Genomic DNA, 16,661 nt, shown 5'->3' with positions numbered 1-16,661 from the left:
TTAGCTATTAAGATATTCAAGGATCAAATGAAGGAATTACAGAGAACAAGTCTTTCTTAGCTAAATTCATATTCCATGTCCCCCCCTTACAATCCATGTGTCAAAGGTTTTATTAAAAATTTATTACAAATAAAATTAAAATGAATGAATCTGAAGGAACTCCATTTTTGCTTGTGCACCTCATGTCCAAATAAGTTCTTACCTGAGGCTTAATTAGTGATTGCTAATTAAACAAACTAGATGTGTTTCTCCACAAATGTAATTTTATTTAAAAATAGTGACAATCTGTTTCTATATTTTATTATAGACTGCAGGTAGGACATATGCTCATAAATTCAGAGTTAGAAAAAAGACCAGTGCTGCAACATTGCTACAATTAATTAAAAACAAAAATATATATCACATATCTCTGCCCCGCCCCACTCCCCCTGACTAAAGTGACCTATATTGTCTAAAGATAAATGTTTATACTTCTTTATGTATGTGTTTAAGGCTATGATAGCTTATTAGAAGTTAGAATTACAACTATAGTTTGGCATATAAATAATAACACTAATATGTCACTATCAGTTGACAGTGTCTTTAAAGAGAACCTCACTGTCAGGTGTTGCAGCTACATGTTACGAACATATCCTGTACAAGGACCATCGATTTGGCCCTATCCTACATGACTGGACCTCAATGAGGGCATTTTATATACGTTTCACTATGCAGCTTCAGCTTATGGACTTGTGCAAAGAAAATACACGTTTGTGTAAAATATAAGGACAAAAAGAACAGGGGCCTAAAGGCATCATGACACAGTGCTGTTCGATCTCTTGGCCTTTTTCAGAATGTCGCATTTCTTGCGATTCGGGCGCCTGCATCGCTCGTCGATGCTAGGTACACATTCGTAGTGCCAAACCTCCTCGATTTTGTCCACGGGATACACAGCCTCCACGTAATGGCGGATGAGTCGGAGGCGCACAGGGTCGAGCTGCTTCTTGTTGCAGGCACCGGAGTGGTTGTACTGAAGCCTCAAGTTTTCCTGCGTAAAAAGCTCTGGAAACAGGCGCACGAGAAGCCGGGCAGCGAAGTTCCCGACGGACAGACTCTGCTGAACTATTTCTCGAACTTCGGCGTCCGAGAGAAGGTAGGTGGAAGGCACTGGAAAGTCTGGGGTGGACACCGTGAGGTCCTCTAGAGGGATCTTGCAGAAGTCTTTGCTACTTTTCTCAGGTGGTAGCGAGGGCACTTCAAAGTCCTCCTTGAGGCGCTCCGGGTTTAGTGGGTTGATCTGGCTAGCGGTCCCAAAGTCTCTAGGATCGGGTTCTTGCTCAGGGACGGAGACTTTGCGGTGTTGCTGATAGGAGCGACGCTGCTCTGTGTCCCTTCGCCTGCAGCGTTCATCCAGCTTGCCGACAAACTCAAGAGTCCAGACGCGGTCGTTCTTGGCCCGGGGGTAGAGCAGCTGGACGTAATGGCGAATGAGGCTGACCCGGACGGGATCCAACTGCTTCTTGCCCAAGGAACCACTGCAATTGTAGTGTTTGCGTGCATTTTCATACGTGAACAGTTCAGGGAACATGAGGACCAGGAGACGGGAGGCGAAGTTTCCGATGGACAAACTGCTGTTGTAGATGCTCTTTAGCTGCTCCTTGGTGAGCAGGTACTCTTGAGGAACATCAAAATCTGGTAGCGGGACGTTCATTTCATCAAAGTCAACAGGTTCCAGCCAAGACTTCTTTGACCTGCGATTAGGCTTTTCATAATCACAGAGGTCACTGACTTTGACTATGGAGATGTCGTCAGGGAGACAAGTAGAGTCGTAGCTCTCCTCACGGTTGTTGTCCAGGTTACTGCCATCGGTGGGGGCGTTCTCGAGAGCTTCCTCCATTCGCTGGACACACAACTGCATCCAAGTGTCTTCGGGTATATCTGGAAAATTTGCCTCCATGTACTTGCGTATAATGTCCAGTCTGTCTGAACCGATTATCAACTGTCCCACAGTGCTGTGACCCTCAGGCAGTCTACCCTCTTCAAACACTTCTGGAAAGAGTCTATTTAAAAGAAACACGACAAAGTCTTCAGGTGAGGTGATGTCGTCAGAATCCTCCCCAGTGTCTTGAGTATCAAAGGCAGCATCTGATTGGGCATTGCCAAGATGACTACCATTGTTGCTGTTCTCTCCAGAGTCTAGTGAGAGTCTTTCGTCTTGTCCCTCCTCGTTGATGAAATGACAGCCATGGTTTTGGACCACGTCAAAGCCAAGGACCACTGGAGTCTGTTTCCCACAGATCTGCCCACTCTCCAGATCCTTCTGAGCCCAGAAACGATTGAAAAAGTCATTGATCTGCATGAGGCACTCGGTCTGCCAAACGTTGCCATTCTTGACCAGCGGGTAGCAGACCTCCACATAGTTGCGTATGAGCTGAAGGTGCAAAGAATCCAGGGTGCGTTTACTTGCAGCGCCGCAGGATTTGCAACCATGTGCACATTCCTTGGCCGTAAAAAGTTCAGGGAAGAGTTGGACTAGCAGCCTGCAGCCCAGCTCACCAGCTGTGGAGGTTTGCTCCATCAACTGAGCGAGCTCCTCACTCGTCAAGAGGTATTCTGGTGGAGGCTGGAATTCCATAGGCATCTCCGAAGGCTTGATCTGCTTCTTGATGCGGGTCACCTCCAGTGATAGGAGGTCGACCTTGCTGTGCAGCTGGGTCATGCTAGAGTTAAGGGTGTTGAGAATGAAGAACATCTTCTCAAAGAGCGGGTACAGGTGGGTTTCCGAGGATACAGGGGATGCAGTGGACTCAGCTGAAGGGGACTCAAATCGATTGTGCTCGTCTGGGCTGCCCAGCTTTGGGAAAATGATGCCATTGTGGCTGACGCGCATTCCAGGCTCGTGCTGTCCAAGCTGGTCCAAGCTGGATGTGGCTTTCTTCTCAGTGATACGATGGGAGATGCTGTACAGAGGTTTCCTGTATGACAAGATAGTTCTCTCTTGAGGAGATGACCGAACGCCGTGTGACTTGGACGTGTCCTCAGAGCTTCCATCTTGGAGGTGTTCTCCAATCTGCAGAGAGGAACAAAGAGGCTGCTGTGAATGACTCAGTGCCATTATTTACCAAACTGAAATAGAAGCACGCTTAACTGGGAAGGTTCAGATGAAACATGCCATGGAGAAACTGTTTGAACAAGCAAGAAACTGTTGGTGTTGGTGTAGAATTCATGTTAATTGACTTTAAAAAGACACACTTCTGTACATTTTAATGCTCAATAACTCTATTTAACATGCTGGGAAAACATAAAATATGAAATGTGGCCTGTGCAAAAGTTATGACTCATTAATATTTTGTTTTATTTTTTCCAGTATGTTAAACTGGGAATTAGAATAGATAAATTGAATAAATATTTATGAATAATAATTAAAAATGCAAATAAATATGAATTCAGACTGTTCTCTGTAGATGTGTTAACTTATTTTCATGTAGAAAACAAAACATGCTCTTTCACCTGGGTGTTAAAACTTTTGTGTACAAAGAGCTCAGATAATAATTTAAACATTGGAAATTAACGTTTCAGTGTTTGGAATTAAGGTTTTCAATAATATAAAGCAGAATAGTGGTATAAATGTATAGAAAAATGTATAAAATTACTGGAATATGCTGGTCTGATGCAACTTTACAAGTTTATATATTTACATTTCATTAACAGGAAGCAGTAAAAAATCCAGAATGATGAACACAGCTGTGGATGGTTGTAAAACGACTGCATGAAGTTATAAAAAATACTCATAATGCCTCCTACTTTCACATCTCGAGGCAGATAACATGACAAAAATTTCAATAAATAGATAATTACAGTATATTATTTATGTTTTAATAATTTCTTGTTGTTGACAAAAACCTTGAAATACTGAATATAATCTACATGTGTACTTAGATCTGCACTGTAAAATGATTAATATGAAAAGTGATTCCAAATTTTGAACAGTACTGGAGATTTTAGGTGCTACACTGGTGAAAAAAAGTACTAAAGGGTTCTTTGAGTGACGCTATAGAGCCACCACTTTTGCTTACCTGGAGAACCAGGTAGAATCAGGTTTTCTCTTCTTTCACGGTGAGGATTCACCTTCCTTCACTTTTTCTTGTGCTAAATAATAAGTCTGATTCTCCATTTGTCAAAATTTGGCTTCTCAAACTTCTCAACACAAAGTGTTCAGCCAGCAACCCGGCAGCAACTCATATCTACATAGGGAGAGGAGCCGCTCCCTGAGTAGATATGAAGAGCTCATTCTAAAATAACGAAAACATAACGATTCGTAGTTACAGCTGATTATACACTAATCAAAACATGGTTTTGTTTACTATATTCCATTTCTGCTAAGAGATCCCCCTAAATCTCACACACTGCACCTTTAATGGTGTATAGCAAAGCACTCATTTGTGAACACATAATAAAAACACAATGACACATACTACAGATATTTACATTTACACAGAGAGCAAAAAATTAGTGAAAAAAATGTAGCACCAGTAAGAATTATGGATTACATATCACTGCTGTCAGAACAAAACCTTGTATCTCCATTTTTGTAGTTTTTTCAGTTTTTGACATAATTTGAAAATGCCTGTTGTCCTTTACATTTTTGTGTAAAGTTCATGATGAATGGACCAAAAATAACTTGGAAAAAATTCTGTTTCCATTGACTTACATTAAAAGTAAAGTATGTTTTTACCTTCTCCTGTAAAGTTACCATTTCAGAGCAGCGATATTCACCAATATACACAGAAATGGCAAAAATCAAAATGATTAGGATTAGAGCTTTTGAGGACATCTTTCACAAACCCCAGCTGTGCTTTTACCTTAGCCCTCTTCCTGCAGGTGGAGCGGTAGTGCTCCGCATTAAGGCCGTCTAAGCTGATGTGTGATGCTGGTCTTTTAGTGAGCCGTCGCATGAAGCAGTCTGAAGACTTTCCCTCCAAACTTGGTGTATACTCATGGTCAGCACTGTCCTCTGTGTCCTTCTCAACCTTAACATCTGACAGAGACCAGCATCCATTAACATGCTGCTTAGTTATAACTCCCACAATACTGATCACTCTATCACACTATTTTTCACAAAGTAATCTAAGGCTTTGTTCACACAGCAGGTAAAAGTGGCCCAAGTCTGATCTTTTTCTCTGTATGTGACACAGATGTGTGTCTGTGTGTCAGTGTGAACAGATAAACACAGAGAATCTGACATTTTCAATTCTGATTTGAGACGCTTTCATATGTGGTACTGAAATCCGATACGTATCCGATCTGCGGCAATGCGACTCAGTCTGAACAGCCAGATCGGAATTCACGTGACTTTTACGTCAATCCAGCTCCACATTCGTCATAATTTCGCGCTGCTGAGACTCAGAAATATTCAGACTGATGTTTCTGTACCAAACATTTAGAAGAGACTCATCCAAAACCCTCCGTGTTCGAAGAGGTTTCGAACAAAACAGCCGGATGAGACCGAGGCTGCAGTGTCAGAGAACAGTTTAAAGAACCCGACGACCCGGACCAAAGACGTGACCGCGCCCTTTTTACGGTGAACTTGAACACATTCTGGGTGATGAGCCCAGCTGTCAGTCAGTGAAGCTTCATGATGGCTCCTGTGATGCTGGTGAAGATGAAGCTGATCCTCCGGGAGCGACTGGCGTCGTTGGCGGTCGTGATTGTTTACCTCTGGATGAGCCGTGAAGCAGCGTGACGCTCTGTTCTTTTGTGCATGTGGGTCGGTTTAGGAGCTGATCTGTTCAGACTGATGATACAGATCACATTTAAAAGATAATCTGAACAGCCAAACAAAAAAAATCAGATTTGGTGAGAAAATCGGATTTTGCCCACTGCTGTGTGAACGCAGCCTTAGTGACGTAAAGATTAAGAGGCTGTAAGAAACCAAAGCAGGAAAGCAACATCACTGAACACAAGCAGTGATCACACAGAATTCCCTCTCACCCGTCTCAGGCACTGTCCCGTCTGTGTTAACGCCATGCTCAGAGGAGCTCATTTCCTGCACCAAGAGAAAAGACAAAACATCTACATGACACAGAAGCTTAATTTCAATATTCTGATGCTGCTTTTAAGCTTTAGCAATAAATTTGATAGATAACGTGCACTATATCATAATATTATAATACAATATAATGCCCATAGTAATGTCATAGAACAACATGTCTAGCTCAGCATCTCATCTCCTTGAAATCATAAGGTTCTATCTGTGTTCTGAGATGTTCAGCTACAAAGATTTTGCATTCCAAAGAGCAAAACTGATATGTGGAACACGTTTCTTTCATACATGAAAAAGAGACAGTCTGAATGTATAATATCAAAATCCTATCAAATTTGCAGATGATTTTTTTGGAACAGGTCAAATGCAGATAGAACATTTAGTCCTATGAACTCACTTTCTTTTCAGCGTGTAATATCCTTTTTATGTTGTTGTTTTAAATGTTCTAACAAATTTATATTATTGATATTGACAGTATTATTAAAATATGATGTTTCTTGTCATAATAAAAGCATTGATTAGAAAATATATATATATATATATATATATATATATATATATATATATATATATATATATATATATCTCCATTTTTTGCCGTTTTTACTTTTCTGCATCATTTGAGCTGAGCAGATGTCCTTTACATTGTCTGAAAATTTCATGATGATTGGACCAATGGAAGTGCTCCAACATTTTTGCCCTTCCTGTAAAGTTAGTATTTTGGAGATACTTGTTTTTCTTTAGACAGCGACATAATGTTTGATACAATGTGAATTTTTTTTTAAGACTTTCCCCAATAAAAAAGAAAATTGCAACAAAAATAAAAGAAGCAGTGATTTTTAAGGAACACAAACAGTTTATACTCGTAATTTGTTTTAAAACATTGTGTTGTAATAGAGTGTCTACATTATCAGAACCTTTAATGCTTTCTAATGCATTTTTATTACACTTATTTTTATCACTTATTGATTTTTCAGGGACAAATCGTTTTCCAGTGCAGAGGTCAGTTTTAGGTAGGAACCATTAGTTTCCCTGTAGGTCAGACAGAAACCAGCTACTGTAATAAACTGTCTCAGCAGGTCAGTGTAGCCGGTCAGTCTAAAGGTAGCAGATCAGTCTAAAAGGTTTTGTTTTACATCAGAAATCTAATGAGCCAAAATGTCTTATTTTAGAACAAGGAAGAAAAAGAAAAGATGGATGAAAACTTATTTATGAAATTAATGAAATTATTGTTTATGTTGTAATTAAGAGCCCAGCAATTCAATTGTTTACTATTTAATTACCTTTATGGCTTAAAATGTAAGACACTAAGAGCTTCAATTAGACAGGCAGAGTTTCAGCAACATCTGGTTTCACACTTTTCCCGCCGTCACTGAGCAGAGCGGCGACAGAACCTGACTGGTCCTCTCGTGTGTATTCAACCTAAGTAAGTAAATTTTATTTATATAGCACATTTAAAACCAGAGTGCTTTACAATAAAACAAAAAGAGTCCCACCTTCCGAACACCACTACCATACACTCACACAACCATGTACAGACCTCAGTCCACAGTTCAACGACTGCTGAATGCTAATCGATAAAAATGTGTTTTAAACTTTGTTTTAAAAACAGTCACAGGTGAAGCCTGATGTCACTTGGAAGACCATTCCAAGTCTTGGTGCAGCGACAGCAAAAGCACGATCCCCTTCATGTTTAAGACGAGACCGAGGAACAGTTAAGAGTGATTGAGACGCAGACCTTAAAGATCTTGAGGGCGCATATATACAGAGCATGTCCTCAACGTATGCAGGTGCCTGACCACTCAAAGCTTTAAAAACCATCAATGCCATTTTATATTGGATTCTGTATTGCACTGGGAGCCAGCGCAAGGACACTAAAACTGGAGTAATGTGCTCTCTTTTCTTCGTACCAGTGAACATTCTGGCTGCAGCATTTTGAACTAGTCGTAAACGAGCCAGAGATGCTTCGTTAATTCCAAAATACAGTGCATTACAGTCATCCAATCTAGACGTCACAAAGGCATGAATGACTTTTTCCAAATCTGAAGCATTAAGAAATGATTTTAACCTGGAGACTGGAGACTTGACCACTGCCTTTATTTGCTTATCAAATTTTAATTCAGTATCAAAACAACCCCAAGGTTTTTAACTTGTGTTTTCATAAAAGGGGTTAAAGAACCCAGATTTCCTTTCAAGCTCTTGGTTACTGTGGGGGGACCAAACAAAATAACCTCTGTTTTACTATCATTCGGCTGAAGAAAGTTCTGGGTCATCCAGTTCTTAATATCCATGATACATTCATTGAGTCTTCCGTGCTGATTGGCTAGCAGATAGAACCTTATAGAACCAAGTTAGAGTTCGACTTTGGACCATTTTGTTTTCTAGATAAAAAGTCCCAAAATGCACACAACGTGAAAAACACCTCACACAACATTAGGGACTTGTCACAGAATAAGAATATATGAAACACTTAATAGAACCTCATAATTCCAAACAGATGATTTCCCAATCCTGCCCCTGGAGTAACACCTGCTCTGCACCTCTTCCATGTTTTCCTGCTTTATTTTGTCTCATGAAGGGCTTGAATATGCAGCATTATAGCAAGAAAACACCATCAGTCTCAGTTTATTCAGTTCATTACCTTTGTGCTGAATAGAAAATGAAGTGTGTGCACTGCAGCAGGGCGAGCCGGCGTCTCAAAGCTTCACTACCCTCACCCTCTTCTGCAGACTTTAGTGCTCTCTCGCTCTGACACGCCCTTGTTTTACCCTCATGTAGGGCTTTAATGAGCTGATAAGTTGATTCAGGCAGGAAAACATTGAAGTGTGCTGGACAGAGTGAGATTTGGACCGTCCCAAAGTCCACACTTATGGTTTTGTGTACTCATGTGTGCGTTCATGTGCTTTCTGGCACGCGTCCAAGCGTCTCCCGTTTCTCAAAACATGCAAAAAAAGACCACAGTTAGGCCCAGTCCCATTTCTTATTTTTACCCCTACCCCATGTTTTCGAGTGTCACCTTGGCCCTTAGAACTGAGTTACAAGGGTAGTGGTTGAAATCTTCCCTCTGAAATGGGACCCTCAAATAAAAAGAGCATCACTTCATTAACAGCTACCAGCGCTGCTCTGTAGGCGACCCTGCCAGTCTGCAGTGACAGCAGAGGAGGGTAAAGTTCAGCTCCTCACTGCTGGGCTTTAGTTACATTTAGGGCATCATATGCCTTCAAAGAGGGGGGCAATTATTTATTATCACCCACCCCTAATTCTTCAGTGATATAAAGCTGAAGTCAGATATTCTCCAGCTTCTTGTTCAAATTTTCCTAGCTCAAATTTTCAAATGTAGCTAGCTACCGAGATATCAGCAAACTACTAGCGATTTTTATGCTTGTTATGGAAAAAAAGGACCATAATACATTGAAACGACGTTAAACTAAGATAATATAATGGTTATCGTAACTATTTAACAGAGAAAATTCTCACATTTGTGGGTTTCTTTGGTCGCTTGTGCAGCCCTCTTACCAGTTTTTCTTTTTTTCTCATAACCTCTGTTTGGAGGGCCATGTAGCCCTAATCTCAACAAGGTTCGTGACACCTTACCCCTAGACTTGCACACGCAAAACGGAGAGGTAGGGCTAAGTGGTAGGGGCGAGGAGTGAAATGGGATTGGGCCTAAATGCACATGTAGAAAATTGTGTCTTGTCAAGTGAAATGATCTTAAATCTAATATTTCCCATTTTTAGATGAGTGTGCACTTATTATAAGATTATTTATATCTTATTTCTAGACATTTTTCACTTGTTTTAGGTAATTTTATCAGGTAAAATTCACTCTACTCACTATAGTGGCAGATAAAGTTGCTGGTTTCAAGCACATTTTTTAAAACAAGCAAAAGCATCTGCCAATATATTGAGATACTTTTACTTAATAAAAATCACTGAAAACAAGTAAAAATTATTATTCGCTGGGGATGTGCACAGCTATTCGAGCACTCGGGTAACCGAAGCAAAGAGCCGACAGAGATTTATAAGACTCTCCAGCTCTAATAAATGAAAAAAATAAAAAAACTCAAAATCAAAATTTCTGGTTCCGTCTTTAAAGAACTTTAAGAGAACTTGACAGGAGCGGCGATTCGTGACGCAGCGGTGAGGGCGGGAACAGCGGTGCTGTGACGCAAACAGGAAATCCGCCGTAGAGCAGACTGTCTCATTTCAGTTCAGCCTTCGAGGATCTACGCACGCCTTCGAAGGACACGCCTCAGAAGGATGCAGCCCCTGAACTGGGACACAGCTAGTGACTGGTTCTCAGAGATCTGTTCCTCACTGTTACACTGATAGGCCTCTCACAGCAGCCATCGGTTATCACTGGTTAATCTAGATCAGGCATGTCAAACTGGGGATCTTCCAGGTCAAAGTACTGCGGAGATCAGCGTTCACCCTCATCTATCACTCTGAATTCAGTTCATGAAGGTCTTTCTAATTAGCTGAGGAGCTGAATCAGGTGTGTTTAATGAGGCAGAGCGCTGAAGCGACTGCAGCCGGACACGTGATCTACTTCTGACCAATGACAGGCTGTCATTGTAATATTGTACACACTTAAAATGGTTAAGATGGTTCATCAAGGGTTCTTTAGTAAACCAAATGTTTCTAAACAGAACCATGAACACTCAAAACTCTTCTCATGACTGCATCTTAAAAGAGTTCTTCAGACTGATGGAGAATGTGCTGTGGATGGTTCTACATAGAACGTTTTTGAAAAGTGTTGTATGTAGCACCCAAAAGGGTTCTGTTATTGTTGCAATGTGAAGCTTGTAACAACAGAAGAACCTTTTTGAGGTGCTTTTTCAAAAAGGTTGTATGTACACTCTTAAAGATGGTTCTTCAAGGGTTCTTTAGTAAAGAAAATGGTTCCATACAGAACCATGAACACTTTGCATGATTGAAGTGTTCTTTGCATCATGAAAGGGTTCTTCAGATAGAATATATGGAGAATGAGCTGCAGAGGGTTCTATATACAACTTTTTCGAAAAGGGTTCTTCTATAGTTACGATGTCAGGCTTGTTACAGCAGAAAAACCCTTCTGGGTGCTATACAGAACCCTTTTCAAAAAGGTTCTATAAAGCACCATCTACAGCACATTCTCCATCAGTCTGAAGAACCCTTTCATGACACAAAGAACCCTTTAATCATGCAAAGGGTCCTATGAGTGTTCATGGTTCTTTATAGAACCATTTTTTTTTACTAAAGAATCCATGAATAACCATAATGTTTATGCGGTTAGAACCATATACAACACATTGTCCATCAATCTGAAGAACCATTTCACAGTGCAAAGAACCATTTAGGCCTGCATATGATTCTTTAAGTGTTCCTGGTTCTGTATAGAACCATATACAACACATTGTCCATCAATCTGAAGAACCATTTAAGCATGCATATGATTCTTTGAGTGGTCATGGTTCTATTTAGAACCACTGTCTTTACTAAAGAACCCTTGAAGAACCTTTTTTAAGAGTTTAAAACCATATACAACACACCGTCCATCAATCTGAAGAACCATTTAAGCATGCGCATGGTTCTTTGAGTGTTCATGGTTCTATACAGAACCACTGTCTTTACTAAAGAACCCCTGAAGAACCTTTAAGAGTTTAGAACCATATACAACACACCGTCCATCAATCTGAAGAACCATTTCACCATTCAAAAAACAATTAAGAAGGCCTGTGGTTCTTTGAGTGTTCATGGTCCTATATGAAACCAGTGTCTTTACTAAAGAACCCTTGAAGAACGTTCTTTTTAAGAGTGTGGGTCAGTGAGATTGTGAATTGTGGAGCAGTGCTGGACTCTGTTTGTCCGCGTCTGCAGCGCCGAATCTCGCCGCGCTCTGACTGGGGGCGCTGCTGCATCCCCCCCCCGTCCAGTCCACCAAGTCCACTTCCTCATTCTTCCACCAGCAGAACCCACGAAACCCGGCCGCAAAGCGGGGCTCCACACCGGAGCTCCACTGCCCACCAGCAGCGGCGGAGCCCGGGCAGAGCTGCGGCAGCTGCTGCCGGGGGTGTCCAGCCCGCCCGGCGCGCGGACAGAGGTGTTTGTGTGAACGTGCTGTTCTCTCTCCCCCACCCTTTCGCGCGAGGAACTCTCGTGCGTGACGCGGCAGGGGGAAAAACAGAAGAACAAACAAACAAACAGTAACGTTACCTCGCGCGGCAAACACGCGAGCAAACTCACCTTTTTTGCTCTCGTGCTCGGCGCTTCATCGACTGGCAGCCATGCTCGCGCCCGTTCCGTCCGCGTGAGGCTGTTTTGTGTCCACGGATTAAAGCCCTGCGTGTTTCCCTCCGTGCGCGAGCGCGTGCGCGTGTGTTTTTTGCCCTCTCGCGTGACGTGACGCTGCCGTGCTGCGTGTGTGTGTCACTTCCGCACAGCCCCGCGTGGCTGTGGACCTGCAGAAGCAGCTCGAGTGGAGAAAAGTGGAACTTTTTCTGCTGCTTTTTTTTTGTTGTTGTTGTTTTTCTTTTTTTCTACCACTAAAATCCACTCACTGAACCTGTCAGGGAAGCAGCGTCGCTGAGTTAAGCCTGAAGTCATTAAGGGACACTTTAGACTTAAAAGGGAACTTCAGCATAACTCAGTGTGTGAGATGTGACCAGAGTGGTTTGGTGTGAAATGGTTCAGATTTCCTTACAGTGGTGGTGATAGGAACCAGGCGTCACCATGACTACAACACAAATATAGACATTTTATTTACTATCTAGAACCACCAGTGAACTTACACGAGTTCTGAGTTTTATGTTGATGATGGAAAAATAGTGGAAAATCTGAAAAAGTCAGCTTTCTTTGGGGACTGCGTGCATCTATGACTGGATTAAAATACACTTTAAGCCAAAACTTTATCACAAAACTACAGTAAAACAGCGTCTCAGACATCAGGCAGTGAATTCATAACCATTTCATGTAGGAACTTTCTGTGAGGAGCTTTTAGAGGTGGACGTCTGGTTCCTATCACCACCACTGTGAACAGTTCTGACTGTGAGTTCCTCAAGAACAGAGCGTTTCACACCAAACCACTCTGAATGACTCTGTTTACATCTTAATGACGTAATTATGTAGATTTTTTTGAAAAATCAGTGTAAATCATCATATAATGAGTTGCTTTATTTTAAATGAAAGTGTAGAAATGAGGAGTGATGGTTATATCATCGGTCTCATATCAGAAACTCATAACTTATTATTTTTTTTTCTGTTTATTTTTTTTTTTACACCATTTGAAAACCCCGCTGCCTTTTACAGAACATTCTGTCATAAAAGGACCAATAGAAATACTTCATTACTAAATACTTTCAATACTAAAATCTCATTACATTAATGTACACTAAAGTTTAGAACAGAGCGTTTCACACCAAACCACTCTGAAAGACTCTGTTTACATCTTAACCATTTAATAATGTTCCCCTTTTAAGTTCCCTTTAAGGCTGTCCAATAGGCCCTGCTGAAATATATCAGCACCAGCCTGGTGCTGGTTTAGCTGTTCACCCCAGCATGATCAGACAGGTTGACCAGCATACCAGCATCAAAACACAACATGTCGCTGTTGTCGGAAGAAAACCTCGTATCTCCAAAATGGAAACTTTACAGGAGAAGGAAAAAACTCCTTTAATTTTAATGTAAGTCAATGGAACCAGACTTTTTCCCAAGTAAATTCAGGCCATTTCTTTTGGTCCATTCATCATGAAATTTACACACAATATAGAAAATAACAGGTATTTTAAAAATATGTCAAAAACTGAAAAATGTCAAAAATGGAGATACGAGGTTTTCTTCCGACGACAGCGATATGCTGGTCTATTCTGGTTTCTCTATCAGGGGGAGCTCAGCCAAGTCTGCATTTTGGGCTTAAGTTATCCAGCTTTACTAAGAAACCAGCTTTGTGAAACCCCCCCTTGACCTTGACTGAGATTTCCAACGAAAAAGGACAGTTTTACAGGCCCAGCTGACCAACTATAGAGGCCATGCAAACTGTGTGTGGAACTTTGGCTGCTGATAAAGTGTCAGTGAGCAGTTAAAACAAGCAGGTGCAGTGATGGGATCCATGTGTTTGCCAGATTACATCATGGTTCAGTCAGTGTTTATAGGCAAATTAAGAGCATTATGTCTACCAAAAGCCCTGCAGCATGAAAGGCTGCCATCAGATGGGTAAATTATTCACGTATCTTCAATGACTGTATGTTATTAAAAGCTACTGCAACATTCAACTGATACAACAATCAAATAAAAATAATAAACATTTATTTGTGATGCTCTTAAATAAAATACATGTCCTTAAAAGTAGCATACAGTCATATGCAAAAGTTTCAGTGCCCAAACTTACATATTTTGTTGATTTCCTAAGTGAAAATTAGCTGTTTTAATGCACAATAACTGTTTAAAAACACGAAATGTGTGTTTTAATTTTTCCAACAAATTAAATTCAGCAAATAGAAATTGTGCACTGATTATATTAACTTATTTTCACATAGAAAATCAACAAAACTCGGAATTTGACCCATATATAACAGCTGTCCTTTACATTGTGTAAACTCTTGATGACGACTGGACCAGTAGAAATGCTGTAAAATCACTTGGAATAAAACATCTTTACATTAACTTACATTAAAAATGAAAAATGTTTCTCTGTTATTATTGAACTCCATGTTATTTCATTTTATTTCTTCATAGTATTATTATTGTAATTATTGTTATTATCCTGTATTTAGAGCAATCATTGTGGGATTGTAAGTGGGAGGTGGGAGGTGGGGTGGGGTGGAACAGAAGCGGAAGAAGGAAAAAATAATTTAAAGAATAATTAAGAATATTTTTGCCTTCTCCTGTAAAGTTGCTGTTTTAGGCATATATGTTTGTTTTAATAATATATTGATGATATACTGTACCATATCTTTTCATAACATACTGTTTTACCCACACATGATGTCTCACACTGCATTATTCTGCATATTGTCCTGCACTGTTATGCTGTATTACTATGTACTATTATTCTACACTGTACTGTCGCCTCTCGTCACCTCATAAGCTGGTTTGGTCTCCTTGCTATTATCTGTTGTTACATGTTGTCTGGTGTGCTGTCTTGTATGTGCCAGACCCCCAGGCCTTGTTGCTCCCCCTCATGCATTTTATGTTGTATGTTGCAGCTCAGTGGCACTGAATGGTCTTTTTTCTTTCAGCTGCCGCCACCCAGTGGACACAAGTTGAACTACAGCTGAAGTTCATGTTAGTGGATTTGCAGACCTTCTCGAGCAACTTTATATTTTCAGTATTTAGTCTAGTACAAGATATTCCCAAACAGAACAACATCACCTGTTTCGTAGTATTGTTTTCATTATATTATAACTTCGGGGTGACAGGTTACAAATCAAAAAGTAAACTGTTACGCCCGGTAAGCTTCCACAAGGCAGAGAACAGTTTTTCAACTGTGTGTTTATTTCCATCATTTGGTAAAATGTGATAAAGGACAAAACCTGTGTGATATTAATGCAGTGATTAATGATGCATTTCTGTACTGTACATTAGGTTCCACTTAAAAGATACAACACATACCAACCTGCCTTGTGTCTACAGTCCAGGTTGGTGGGGGTGGTGTAATGGTGTGGGGAATGTTTTCTTGGCACACTTTAGACCCGTTCATACCAATCAATCATCACTCGAATGCCACAGTCTGTTTGAGTGTTGTTGCTGACCATGTTCATCCCTTCATGGCCACAATTTACCATCTTCTAATGGCTACTTCCAGCTTGATAACACACCCAGTCACCTGATCTGAAGGCCCTATACACACACACACACACACATATATATATATATATATATATGAGAATTTGAGAATTATGAATCTAATAATTGCACCCTGTTTCTAATAATGTTTATTAGCCTATAGCTCAGTGGTCAGGCTAGCAGTCAGGATTGGCTGTCACCATGGGGCTTCCCAATGACTGTATGATTAATTTGTGTAATGCATGCTGGGTGTTGTAGTGAAAGTGCACTGATGCACAAAAACATAAAACAATACTTAACGAAATTTCGGATTCTGTCAAACAAGCTCATAAGGGATAAACAGATAAGGCTGAAGGAAACAGGGCTTGGGAATGTGATGTCATCACCAGCGCTTTATAGGGGATCCACCATTGTGGCAGGGATTGTCAGTCTGGGCTGTTTTCGTACAGTCGAATAAACACTAACTTTTCTACCTGCTTTCTTGCTTTTGGTATCACTAACTATGTTTCCAGACATGACTAGCATGTGGATCTCCGTGACTACAAAGCTTATCACCTGTCTGTAAAGCACTTTGAGCTGCCACTGGCATGATAAATATAAATATATAAATAAATATATCAGTAAAGATTATTATTATTATTATTATTATTATTATTATACCAGATCCCAGATCAGATCTAAATCAAGGAAACAGATTAGAAAGGAAGGTTTAATCAGTTATTCAGATGGTTAATCAGCACAGCTTATATTATAGATCTAATTATAAAGATTTGATGGAATAAAACCTTTAACATCATTTAGGCTACGTGCACATTACAAGCCTCGTTGCTCAAATCTTATTTTTTGCTCAAATCCGATCTCTCTGACACGATGGTTCA

General features: G+C 40.4%; 1 protein-coding gene across 2 annotated transcripts in view; it reads right to left on the bottom strand.

Annotated features, from left to right (window-relative positions):
• Positions 1–12,382, bottom strand: part of bend3 (BEN domain containing 3) — a 12,766-nt gene extending 384 nt beyond the window's left edge. The window contains exons 1-4 of one of the 2 annotated variants that reach the window (XM_036575205.1): positions 12,248–12,382; positions 5,971–6,027; positions 4,842–5,017; positions 1–3,049 (exon numbers count right to left, since the gene is read on the bottom strand). The exon at positions 1–3,049 is cut by the window's left edge and continues 384 nt beyond it. In XM_036575205.1, coding sequence (XP_036431098.1) covers positions 794–3,049; positions 4,842–5,017; positions 5,971–6,027; positions 12,248–12,275 — 2,517 coding nt within the window. In that variant the 5' untranslated portion in view covers positions 12,276–12,382 and the 3' untranslated portion in view covers positions 1–793. Of the gene's footprint in view, positions 3,050–4,841; positions 5,018–5,970; positions 6,028–8,663; positions 8,970–12,247 lie in introns of those variants that run through there. The other variant, XM_036575206.1, reaches the window with a different exon arrangement.
• Positions 12,383–16,661: the final 4,279 nt, after the last annotated feature.

This window comes from Colossoma macropomum, unplaced genomic scaffold, assembly GCF_904425465.1.
Source record: "Colossoma macropomum unplaced genomic scaffold, Colossoma_macropomum, whole genome shotgun sequence".
NCBI lineage: Eukaryota > Metazoa > Chordata > Actinopteri > Characiformes > Serrasalmidae > Colossoma > Colossoma macropomum.
Note: the sequence above shows the minus strand (reverse complement) of the source record. Positions and strands in the feature narration are given on the sequence as shown.